Consider the following 12,058-nt stretch of genomic DNA (forward strand, 5'->3'; position numbering starts at 1 on the left):
AAGAGAGCTGCACTGAACTTTGTTTCACTTTGGTGCGGTTCGATCAGGTAATGATGACAGTTGCAGCGCGTTTCGTTTGTGTCATGACGTGTGTAACTATAGGTTTCAAGCAAAGTGCATCTCATTTTACTTTCTAGTTTTCACTTCTACCTGCGTGTAAAGGCAAAATCGGTCTTGTGCGGATTCTGATGACCAAGGCTTTCGCATGGGATAAAGCCGTCCTTGTAGTTACTTTGTAATTCCAATTTGACACATCCCAACATGCGCAATACTGAATAGTCTGGATGCTTTCTGTGGTCAGTGAAATTTGTTTAATGAATTAATTTCTTTAAAGCCACTTATAGTGTCAATCTGCAACATGAATTGATCATTAACTGGTCTACTCAAGGGACAAGTTTATTCATTCATGAATAAATGTATCACAGATACACATTACAGGCAGTTAGTCCATTTGACAATACAACAAGAACACATAAACACATTTGATGAGATTCAACATTTCCAACTCAGGATGTTGATTCGTGTTATGTGTCCACTTGAAATGGAAGGATGGACTTGTTCAATTTAAAACCTTGGGCAGCTCTAGGATAATAAGTAGAGCTATGCATGTTTACAAGGGAAGGACTGTGCCTTTAAGAAGACATGTACGTTCAGCGAGAGATTTATTTCTCAGAGTCAACTTTGTGTGCAGACTCTCCTCGGTGTCCGAACACCCCCCGTGTGTAAACGCAAGCACAAGACCAAGTGCGCACGAAAAAGATCCTGTAATCCATGTCAGAGTTCGGTGGGTTATAGAAACACGAAAATACCCAGCATGCTTCCTCCGAAAGCGGCGTATGGCTGCCTAAATGGCAGGGTAAAAACGGTCATACACGTAAAATTCCACTCGTGCAAAACACGAGTGTACGTGGGAGTTTCAGCCCACGAACGCAGAAGAAGAAGACATGTAGTTGCACAGCCCATTTTAAAACTAATTAGAACTAAAAATTCTGATAAAATCAGGTGTTAAAAAGGGGAAAGTCTTAAAGCCGGGATAAATTTACAGATGTTATGAATAGAAAATCCAAGAAAACAGGGTGTTATATCATATATATATCAGAGCCTTTTAAGGGGGGTTCAACGGTAGATATCAGTAATATTCTGAGCCTACACATGATCTACTATTTATATGGGAATTTGACAAAGACTCTAAGAAAGTCTATTTTGACCATGCGGTCCATACTGAAAACTTGCTGCAAAAGAATTTGACTTTAAACTTAACTTAAACTATGATAATTTCTTACTATGGGAACTCTCATTTTCCAAATAGTTTATTATTGGGATTACATGTATTGCAATATAATGCAATATTTTGCAGGTAACCAACTTGAGACAATATGTCTTGGGCGTGGTTCATGATTTTGCTGGGTATGTTGCTGTTGCTGCCTGTGGACAGTGACGAGCATGCTGAGGAAGATGAACTTGATCCTTTTGACATGGTCAACTTCGACCACGTCCAAATGAAGATGAAAAAGGCAAGTGCATGTACCGTACTTTCCGGGTCATAAGGCACGACTTTTTTCCTCGAGTTCGACCCCTGCGTCTTGTATAAGGAAGCGCCTAATCCGTGTATGAAATACGAAAAAAATCAAAGAGACCGCTTGAGTACCAGTCAAACAACTTGTGATAATGCATGTTTCAGCTACTACTGCCTTTGATCTGGCCGCACACACAGATTTCCACTCTGTTAAACTCGGTCACTGACCCCGGTGCAGGAAGTGTTTCCTCTCTCAGATATGACAGGGGAACCACCTCTCATGGCAAAAACTGGGTCATTGACCCCTGGGAAGAAGGTCGTGTCTATAAACAAGGCCACCCAGCTATCACAATGCCTTTGATCTAGCAGCACACACAGAGCACACATATTTTCACTCAGTTAAAGTCGGTCACTGACCCCGGTGCAGGAAGTGTTTCCTCTCTCAGATATGACAGGGGAACCACCTCTCATGGCAAAAACTGGGTCATTTTGGTGCGCCCTATCGGCCCCCTGCGTCCAATGGGTGACTGGATTACAATTTTTTTTTTAAAAAGAAGGGGGTGTGTCTTGTATAACGAAGCGCCTTGTCACCCGGAAAGTACCGTAGTCTGCAAAGCTAACATATGCTGTAAGCCTTAAAGTGCCTCTAAATGCCAATTTTGTCTCACAAAGTGTTTGTATCATGTTTGAATTAGATGATCCACACATTGTGATGCCTCATAGAAGTTGTTCTGGCCTTTATGATGTTGTAACTTGTAAGAGATCTACTCTGAAGTGACAGTCTTGAAAACATGGTATCCTCTTATGTTGCCATGCTGAAAGATGTTTGAGGGGAGTCAGTGGCCAAAGCATATATATAGCTACCAACAGCCATGGGCAATATTTCAGCCGCTTTTTAAAATAGCGAGTACATGTAGGACGAGGGGCCCAATAGCTCAATTGGTAGAGCACTGGACTTGTGATCGAAAGGTCGCAGGTTCGAATCCGGGCCGGGGCGGACATGGGTCAAATTTATGTGCAAACTCGGAGACGGCATCCATAATCCACCCCCCGTGTCACCACTGTGGCATGTAAACGACCTCGGTCATTCTGCCATAAGTGCAGGTGGCTGATTACACCTAAACACGCATACACCTGGGTAGCGCGACTCTGTTGCTGCTAGCTTTCCAATGGGAGGAAGCAACCCGAATTTCCCAGCGATGGGACAATAAAGTAATGAAAATTATGAAAATGAAAAAAAAATGAAATCACCTGTATTTTCAGATAATATGTTGAACATAGTTGCACTTTGTTAGAAGACAAGTAACATTTCTCTACGTTGATTCCTGACATCATTACGTGTATCAAGAAAGCTGGTCTACCAAAATAGTGGGAAAAGCGTATTCTGAATCATATATAGCCACCCCCCAACCATAGGTGTCATCTGAAACTTGGAAGTTAGGCCTTTTCGCTATGTTCCCTGAAATGGCTTCCAGTGAGCAGTGATAGATCTATGTGAATTAGTGCAGATTGTCGGAAACATACTCACAAATCAATAATCTTTCTGTGCATAGTTTAAAACTTATGCCCATGTACATTTATACCAAAATAAATGTCTTTGCATGATAAGATATGGGTTTTTTTTCAGATACTGTTGTTTTTTACTGTTTTTCGTCTGCTTGTTCACTCAGAGCACTCTTTCTGTATTTCAGAAGTCTGTCAAGCAACCAGGAGACGAAGAAGCTCCAAGAGAAGAAGAGATTCCAGAATTACAGGTACCAAAAAGAGAGGTGGAGCAACCAAGAGGGGAAACTATTCCGGAGGACAAAGAGATGTCAGAAGGGGAGAAGATCCCAGAAGACAAAGATAAGACGTCTTCAGTGGGAGAAGAGTCAAGGCCGCAACAACAGGAGGCCGTTTCCTGTCCAGCCCTGTCTCTTTTTCAGCAGTTTGTGTCGCGGATCCTGCTCGTCGTCAAAGACAAGGTTTTCCAGGTGAGGCCAAGTTAGTTTGGTCACTCCAACAAAAACTGCATGTGGCTGCCCACATGGTGGGGATTAAAAAACACAAGAAAACACCATAAGGCCAAACAAAAAATAGGTCTGTTTACGGTAACATAGGCCCAAAAAATAGGGTCGGTAGGTCGGGAATTTTTTATTTTTTTCTCTCCAAAAAACCATATTTTTACGTTATTTTGCAAAAAAAACCAAGATTTATTTTTTCTTTTCCCAAATGCCAAAAAAAAAGTCTAGGGTCGCGCGAAAAAAATAGGCTCGGTCGGGTTACCGTAAACAGACCTTTTTTTTTTTTGGCCTAACAGTCATATACATATATCTAGGCAGTAACTCCCAAATGGGTAATGCAGAAGAAGCTCTCTGACGATGGTAACATTTTGTCTGTCATTTGTCAAGAAAAGCCAACAATTTTTAGAAAGCATTTTGAACATCAGCATACACATTTTTTGGAACTAGTGTCATTATCACAATTTTGAAACGTGTACTCGTAGTTGTCCCTGCTGTTAATTGGTTATGAATTTGTTTTTAGGTTTGGAATGTGTACGACATGTAATTCATGGCATAAATAAATAGTTTTTAGGCCAGATCTTAGTACGATCTCACAATTGACAGTACTAAAGACATACAGCGAGTAACTGAAATATACACAATGAAAGCCAAGTGAATTCTGCTAATAAAGTTACAGGTGTTATATTATTTTTGAGTGTGTCCTCTTGCCAAAATACTTTTAGAGTCTGGCTAAGTGTGTCAAATAATAATCATTTTGCATTATGTAAAGCTACTACTTTCAACTCTCTGCTAAGGTGATGCAGTCATTATTACTTTAACACAGACGCGGTTTGAATGTGCCATATTATAAATGACTTTCTGCAGGAAGATGACAAAACCTCAACAGAGCTGTGCTTACGCATTGCTTTGACGCCTCAGAATCTGGTTGTGTTGGAGAATTTCAAGAAGGACCACTCTAGGGACAGAGTGTTCACCGCCCACGACATCTTGACACGAGCTGTTAAAGGGGCGTACGTTCTGCACGATGATGACCCCATCCTGCGTATGACATGGATTGAAGAACATTTCGGCGTCACCGTGGAGAAAGCGCTTAAGGTAGAAATGAAAGCTGAGAGAGTGGGTTTTGTGTGATCTGGGTATAAAATGTGTCCGTCTTCTACTGTCTTCATGCGAATGTGTATGTGCGTGCATGCATGCAAGTGAGCGTGTGTGCAAGTGTATAGATGTGTGTTAATATTATTGTGTGTTCAGTTATTGTCAGCCACAATTTATTTTCTCATTTTGAGATCATAAAGTATTATTGTATTGTTGTATTGCCACTTATCCGTTGTACCGACGGGAGACTCCATCATCATTGTGTTGACCCCATCGCAGTATTTTCACTCTTCCCTCGGATATTAAATGCTTCACCGTAATTTCAAAAGCTGTTTTTGTGTTGAAGGTTACTAAGAGAATTAGGGATGTAGTCTATACATAATGGATCATTTAGCATTCAGGTCTGACTGGCAGCAGACGTTGTGCACTTAGCTGTGTAATCAACAGGTTAATTTTGTCAGTCCAGGATGGACACCGTTTTCATTTATAACCAAAATAAAGCAAAACTTATTTGTTAGAGAAGTTGAAAAACTAGTTTTTTTTATTTCTGAATCATTTTCAGGCAGGTGAAAGGCTATATGTACAGGTACGCTCATGCCTCAAAAAACAGTGGAGCGACTAACACTTTCCAGACAACTTGTTAATTATTTTCGGGAACGCAGAAGAAGAAGTTAATTATTTTCAACTTTTGACTCACCGTGGTTTTATTACAAGTCATTTCCTTAGGTTACAATCAAGTCTTGTTTCAGGCACAGTCTCTTAGCCAAAGTCTTTTTTGTTTGTTTTGATTTTTTTTTTTTTCAAATCGTCAGTCTGATGTGTTTTTTGATTTTCATGTTTTGCAGGTGCTTTTCCTCTTTGTGCTAGTTGTCATGGCAGTGCTGTTGATGTCCAAGCTTCACCTTTCCAGAAATTTAGTCATCTGGATTTTCTTCCTGTCCTTTTTGGCCAGTGTCGTATTAACATGGATCCGGTTGTATAAGGTAAGATGCATTTGGACTTTTGTGTGTTCACAAAATGCCGTTTTTTCAAGCTTATTTTTAACATTGACGTTCTCACAGTTGAAATGTTCCTCAAGGAGGGGTATAGATTGACCCTCATTTTCTCTGGCACTGACTTTGAGCACTGAAGCAGTGTATTTTGTTTTTTCACTGTGTGTGTGTGTGTGTGTGTGTGTGTGAACATATTTAATTCTTACTCCGAATCACATTAGCATTGAGTCACATGAGATGCTTAGCACTGAAAAACGCTTACCTATCTAAGGGAAGCAACCCCATCACCAAAACGAAAGCGAAAGTAGCTTTGGTAATGAGCAGTCACACTGGGAGTTACCTCCCATATTGGTGTGCACATGTCACTTCCTATAACTCCACGTGTCTACCCTCATACGATCTTTTCACCTCTGAGGGAACGGTCACTGAAATTTTTCGCTCCTATGGTCTGCTCTTGTGTTGTTGTGACACCTGCCGGCCATGTTACCTGTCTGTCTGCTCGTCACTACTGCTGTTTGGTGAGCCCGTTCCTGTCATTGTGTTCTCTTTCTCGCTTTTGTTGCTGAACTTTCGTCCGTGTTCGGACTTGTTTGTCAGTGACTTGTTGCGTTGTCGCCATTGTTAGTGTGTTCAGTTAGCTTGCTAACTTCCATAATAATGGTATTTAGCCGTGCGGGCCTCCTTTGGGTTCGGCAAGCATGGTTATTTTGGGTGTTTCTCTAGAGAATTATTTTGTTTACTGACGTGGCGGGCCTTTGCGGCTTGCGTGTTTCAGTAATTTTAGCCGTATGTTTTTCGCCATTTGCATCTTGTTAGCTTTGCTGACTTTAATGTTTTTGGTAGGTAGCCTTTGCTTGTTTACTTGGGTAGTTTACAAGCTTGGTTAGTTGTTGTTCTTTGAACTTTTTTAATTACTGAAGTTTTCTGTCCGTTGGACTTACGTGCTGTCAGTAATTTGTGCGAAGTTTTTCGTATTTTCTTAGCGATTGATAGTTCGTCCGTTGTTTCGGTTACCAGTAGCTATGTTTGGTTTTAGCTTTTGTGGCTAGGCTGACGTTTAAGGCTAGTTTAGCTTTCGTCCGCCGTCGCCTTTTTTAGCTTGGGATGGTTGCGGTTTAGGCTGCAACTCTCTCTTTTGTCCGTGCATGTTTCTGCTTCTAGCACTTGTGCTTTGCGCAGTCGTTCACGTCCGTTGTTTCTGTGCTCCCTTCTTGTTGGAGGGGGGTTTTGGTGTCCTCTCTCGTGTTATCTTTGTCCCAGAGTTCGGAATTGATGAGAGAGGAGATGCAGCGTTCCACGGCGGTCGGCAGTGTCATGCTCCCTTCCGTGGTGGTTGTTCGGTTCCTGGCTTCCTTGTTGGATGCTTCCGTTTCCGGGAAGCAGGTTCCTGCCTTGTCGGTGGCCGCTTCTGTGGTGGCATTACCGGTAAGTTGAACTGGTCCTACAGTCCTCGTGAGACGTCTGGACACTCCCTTAGGGGAGACAGTTCTTTGGGGCAGGGTCACTCCTTGCATTCTCCTGTTTTGCCAAAACCGATATTTCCCCAGAGGGCACGGACTGCGGCAGAACAGTAGCGGCAGCCGTTTACGGCTACTGCGTTTCCGGTTTTCAACCGGAAGCATAACCCCCGTTCTGATACTTCCGTCACCTACCATGGTCACGGACTATACAGAACGGTAGCGGCAGCCGTTTACGGCTACTGCGTTTCCGGTTTTCGACCGGAAGCATAACCGCTGTTCTGATACTTCCGTCTTACCCACCGTGTCACGGACTATACAGAACAGTAGCGGCAGCCGTTTACGGCTACTGCGTTTCCGTTTTCAACCGGAAGCATAACTCCTGTTCTGACACTTCCGTTGTACCCACCGAGGACTCGGACTATACAGAACAGTAGCGGCAGCCGTTTACGGCTACTGCGTTTCCGTTTTCAACCGGAAGCATAACTCCTGTTCTGATACTTCCGTCTTACCCACCGTGTCACGGACTATACAGAACAGTAGCGGCAGCCGTTTATGGCTACTGCGTTTCCGGTTTTCAACCGGAAGCATAACCCCTGTTCTGATACTTCCGTCTTACCCACCGTGGTCACGGTCTATACAGAACAGTAGCGGCAGCCGTTTACGGCCACTGCGTTTCCGGTTTTACCGGAAGCATAGGTCCTCCCTCATGCGTTCTCTCTGCCGCCGGTGATGGGATGGACTGCAGACTGGCCTCCGGGCTTTATGGCGTCTGGCCTCAGTCTATGCAGCCTTCATTTCCGCTTTTTGCGGTTGCGACGGCTGCGTTTTTTCCGGTCCTCACCGGAATAGGGGGTCCTACTGTACGCGACGGTGACGTGATGGACCGCCGACTGGCCTCCTGGCTTTTATGGCTTCGGCCTCAGTCTATTGTGGTTTCAGGGGCTGCTTTTCTGGCTTTGGCTGGATATGCTGTCTCTTTTTCTGGCTTCTTACAGCCAGAGAGAGAGCAACAGCGGTCGGCATTGTCGCACTCTGTGCTTCAGCCGGGGCAGTTTTTGCTTCACCCAGAGGGTGTTGTGACTTCCGCTCTTCCAGACACGGTGGTTGGATGGCCGCTCCGCTTACCCTTTTCCTCTGAGTCAAGGGATGAGTCAGGTGATTTCCAGAGACACGGGTTCCGGTCTCCGGTTATTGCGTGTTTCCTTCCGCCTCTGGGTTGTTGACTTCGGTCAGGCCCTTCACTGGCCCATTCTGAAGTTCAGTCTGGGTCAGAGAAGGAATATAGTCGGGATTTCCGCTCATGCTAAAGTTTTTACTTGAGCTTAGGCGAGTTTTAATCCCGTTATTTTTCTGAGGGTACATCGGTTTTCGGCGGCCTCCGTTTTTTGGAGCCCAGTCGGCGATGGCTTATTTCCGTTCCGCGAAGGGGGGGACTTCTCCTTCCGGTACGCACTTTTTCCCTCCGTGGTTACAGGCCTTCGGGCTTTCTTCACTTGGCTTTCTTTACTCTCACTCCAGTCAGAGTATAAGTCAAAGTGATACTCTGGTACGCGAGTTTCCGGTTTTTTGGTTACTCGTGCATCGTTTTTTATGCCACTGGTCTGTGACTTTGGTCTTTGTCGTCTGCTTGTCCACTCCGACTGTGGGTCTGAGGCTAGCGAACAGACTTGTTTGGGATTTCCGTCAAGGCTCAGGTTACCCTGTAGGTTGCGGCGGAAGTTTTTTTCCGGAAGGACGTCAGCTGTTTTGGCACACTCTTTGGGTGCCTGTACGGCGATGACAACTTCCGTTTGGTTGGGAAGAGGGAGTTTTTCCTACTTCGGTTTGGAGATTCCTCTTCTGTGGCATACCACCTTTTACAGGTTTTTGGGCTATTTCATCCCATACCTGAAGTGGTACTCCTGCCGTTTCTGTTCCTTTTTACTGTCCCTCAAGACAAGTTACGGAACAGTTTTAGCCTTAGCTTGTTTTGGCTACTTGGGCTTCGTCTGACACTCGTCCTCTGCTTCTCCGCGGTCGCCTTTACTGGGGACCCGGATTTTGCTTCCTCTACTGGTTTTTCAGTTATGAGAGACTCGGTTGTGTCTGTTTCAAGACGCATCCTTCTCTCTTAGGAGGAGATGGGACGTCAGTGTTAGATCTGGCATCTTTAGGAGACTTTCATCAAAATTTTTCGGTCTAGGACTGATTAGATTGATCTGTTTACACTCTGTGTAGATCAATACGATGATGTCGTCTTCATTCTTTGTTCAACCTTGCCTAAGGTGAATGAAGATCAGATGCTATTATCCTCTCTTCACCTCGCTCACGCGTTTGGGTGTCGGCGGGATTTGATTTTGCTCTTTTAGTGAGGTTCACACAGCGAGTTAAGTCCACCGGCTTGAGCATCCTCTGGGATCTCTTCCGGTGGGTTTCGGGCTGACCTTCGGGTATTCTGGCTTCTGGTCTGTCAGCGTGACAGTCGTTTCAGCCACAGTTTGCTGTTTCTGTCGCACTTCCGGCTAGCCGGAGAGTTGTTCTCTTACTGACGTCATGGTTACGTCGGCGCTTTAGGAACAATGACTGACTTATGCGGCCGGTGTTGGTCTTTCGCTGGGTCAGGCTCTGCCTTTCTCTAGCAAGGACTGGTTCTGATGTTTCGTCCAAACTTAAGTTTCACTTGAGTCGTCCTCGGAGGTGACATACAGATTTTCTGAGGGGGCATTGTCTTCGGCAATATCAGTTCGAAGGATCATCCTTTGTGGCTGACCTTCTCTCTCGGTTTTTTGATTAGTCCTCTCCTCTCGGCAGAGGGCTAACTAATGTTCCGAAACCTTTGAGTCATTCCTTTACCGGTGTTCAGCGGGTATTTTGGAATAGCGACTGGGTTACGGTCTTTGTGGCTCTTAGCCTTAGTCTGTGCGTTGTTCTGCAGCGTTTAGCTGCTTGACTTCGCTTTTTCGGGTGCCTATGTCTGTGGACCTTATGCTTTCTTCATCCTCATTCTAAATGAGGAGAGTTAGATCGACTTCCGTTAGGTTGGGTTTCCTTTTAAGGTCACCTTTCTACCACAGGCAGCAATGGCTAAAGTGTTTTGCCTTTTGTCTGGCCTTCCGTCTCTCAGAGACGGACAGACATTTTCTGGTTGGTTCGTCCAAGTTTCAGGTTTCTCTCGATTTGGCTACGAACGTATCTTCCAGCTTTTCCAGAGAACTTTTTTCTCAGGAATTTTCTCGACTGCTTGGCGCCACGGTTTTGTGATGCTTATCAGTCTTGCTTTCAGTCTGGGGTTTGGATTCTCTTTCTATTTTCCTACAAGCAGACTGAATTGCGTACTCTTTTGTTCTTGGAACTTCTGTACACTTACGCTCTTTGTGAGTTTTTGTCATCGAGTTGGACTCTGGTACTTTGTACTCGGACGTCTCTCTCTTTCTTTTACGTGGTGATTGGTCGCTCTTCTTTTGAGCTGCCTCTCTTTTTTCCACACTTGTTGGGTTGACCCTTTCCTTCCAAGAAGAAGAAAGGGTGGGGGGGGGGCAGATTGTCTTTCCCTTCTTCTCGGCTCCGGTTCATTTAATCCGGGGCTTGGGTCTCTCTCTGTGCCTTTTTGCTTTTTCGTCCGTGGGATTGTACGAAGGTTTGGGCACAGCTTACTAGCTCTCTGAGGTTTTTCTTTGGCTAGTTTGGTTTTAGAGACTCCTTGGCTGTCAATCAAGTCGTTTCACCGATCCCTTCCTGATTTGTTGGCAGCGGGCCAGTTCCTGGCTAAGGATTAGTGTGAGTTAGAATTTTCTTTCCACCGGGCCTTTCTTGCCTTGTGGGCATGGGGCCACTACCTGGCAAGGTTTTTAGAGTGAGTTAGATTTTTCTTTCCCACCGCCTTGTTGATGATTATCTGCTAATGTGATTCGGAGTAAGAATATGTAATTTAATGGAAAATTTCTAAAGTAAATTTTGATTTAATTAATATACTTACCCGAATCACATATTTTATGCCCTCCCGCCTGCCCCGCGTATGGTTTTGATGTTTGTTTAAAAGCCGTATGAGGGTAGACACGTGGAGTTATGGGAAGTGACGTGTGCACACCAATATGGGAGGTAACTCCCAGTGTGACTGCTCATTACCAAAGCTACTTTCGCTTTCGTTTTGGTGATGGGGTTGCTTCCCTTAGATAGGTAAGCGTTTTTCAGTGCTAAGCATCTCATGTGACTCAATGCTAATGTGATTCGGGTAAGTATATTAATTAAATTAAAATTTACTTTAGAAATTTTCCAATTTGTAATGTGCACTTCTTTCCCCATTACTTAAAGGCACAGTAAGCTTCCGGTAAACCATCACAGATACTGTCAGGCTTTTACACAGAGTACAAACACCCTTTCATTTGAACACTCACCAAACGGGAACATCCTAGGTGCCCTACGTAAAGAGCGAGCAATTTTTAAAGAATTAATTTTGCGGATTGTCTCACAATCGGACCGTGGTGCGTTTTGGCACTAGACCTAGCTTTTAAAATCTAAATAATAAATTGACAGCTTGGTACACAAACATTTTTAAATCATAAAAGAATTCTTTTTTTATCAAGACAAGATCAGTACAATTCGAAGTTTTGAAAGTTTGAAAACAGAAAAGCCCGGAAGCAGGGTCACGCAAGGTTGTGGTTCTCGTAGCAGACGACGGTTAATGTCTATCGCCAGTTCCTCTGAACAGTCAAAAGCCATCGCTAGAGTTCTTGTGAACCACGTTTGTTTCGTGCATAGTCAGAGGTACATAATAACGTGCTATAGCAGATAAGCTCACATCGAGTCGCATTCAAATGACTAACTGACGACTACATTGTGAAAAAGGGAAACTGGATCACACGGGTTCACGATGGCTCAGGGGTAAGATAAACCACGCAAAAGTAAATTCTTTGAAAATTGCTCGCTCTTTACGGAGGGCACCTAGGATGTTCTCAAGCGGTGAGTGTTCAAATGGAAGGGTGTTTGTACTGTGTGTAAAAGCCTGACAGTATC

The 12,058-nt window shown here is 44.2% G+C and overlaps 1 protein-coding gene across 1 annotated transcript in view; it reads left to right on the forward strand.

Annotated features, from left to right (window-relative positions):
• Positions 1 to 12,058, forward strand: part of LOC138966168 (chloride channel CLIC-like protein 1) — a 17,656-nt gene continuing 5,598 nt past the window's right edge. Inside the window, exons 1-5 of the mRNA XM_070338298.1 lie at positions 1 to 47; positions 1,358 to 1,514; positions 3,208 to 3,489; positions 4,384 to 4,614; positions 5,460 to 5,597. Coding sequence (XP_070194399.1) covers positions 1,377 to 1,514; positions 3,208 to 3,489; positions 4,384 to 4,614; positions 5,460 to 5,597 — 789 coding nt within the window. The 5' untranslated portion in view covers positions 1 to 47; positions 1,358 to 1,376. The remainder of the gene's footprint in view (positions 48 to 1,357; positions 1,515 to 3,207; positions 3,490 to 4,383; positions 4,615 to 5,459; positions 5,598 to 12,058) is intronic.

The sequence above is a fragment of the Littorina saxatilis genome, linkage group LG5 (assembly GCF_037325665.1).
Source record: "Littorina saxatilis isolate snail1 linkage group LG5, US_GU_Lsax_2.0, whole genome shotgun sequence".
Lineage (NCBI taxonomy): Eukaryota > Metazoa > Mollusca > Gastropoda > Littorinimorpha > Littorinidae > Littorina > Littorina saxatilis.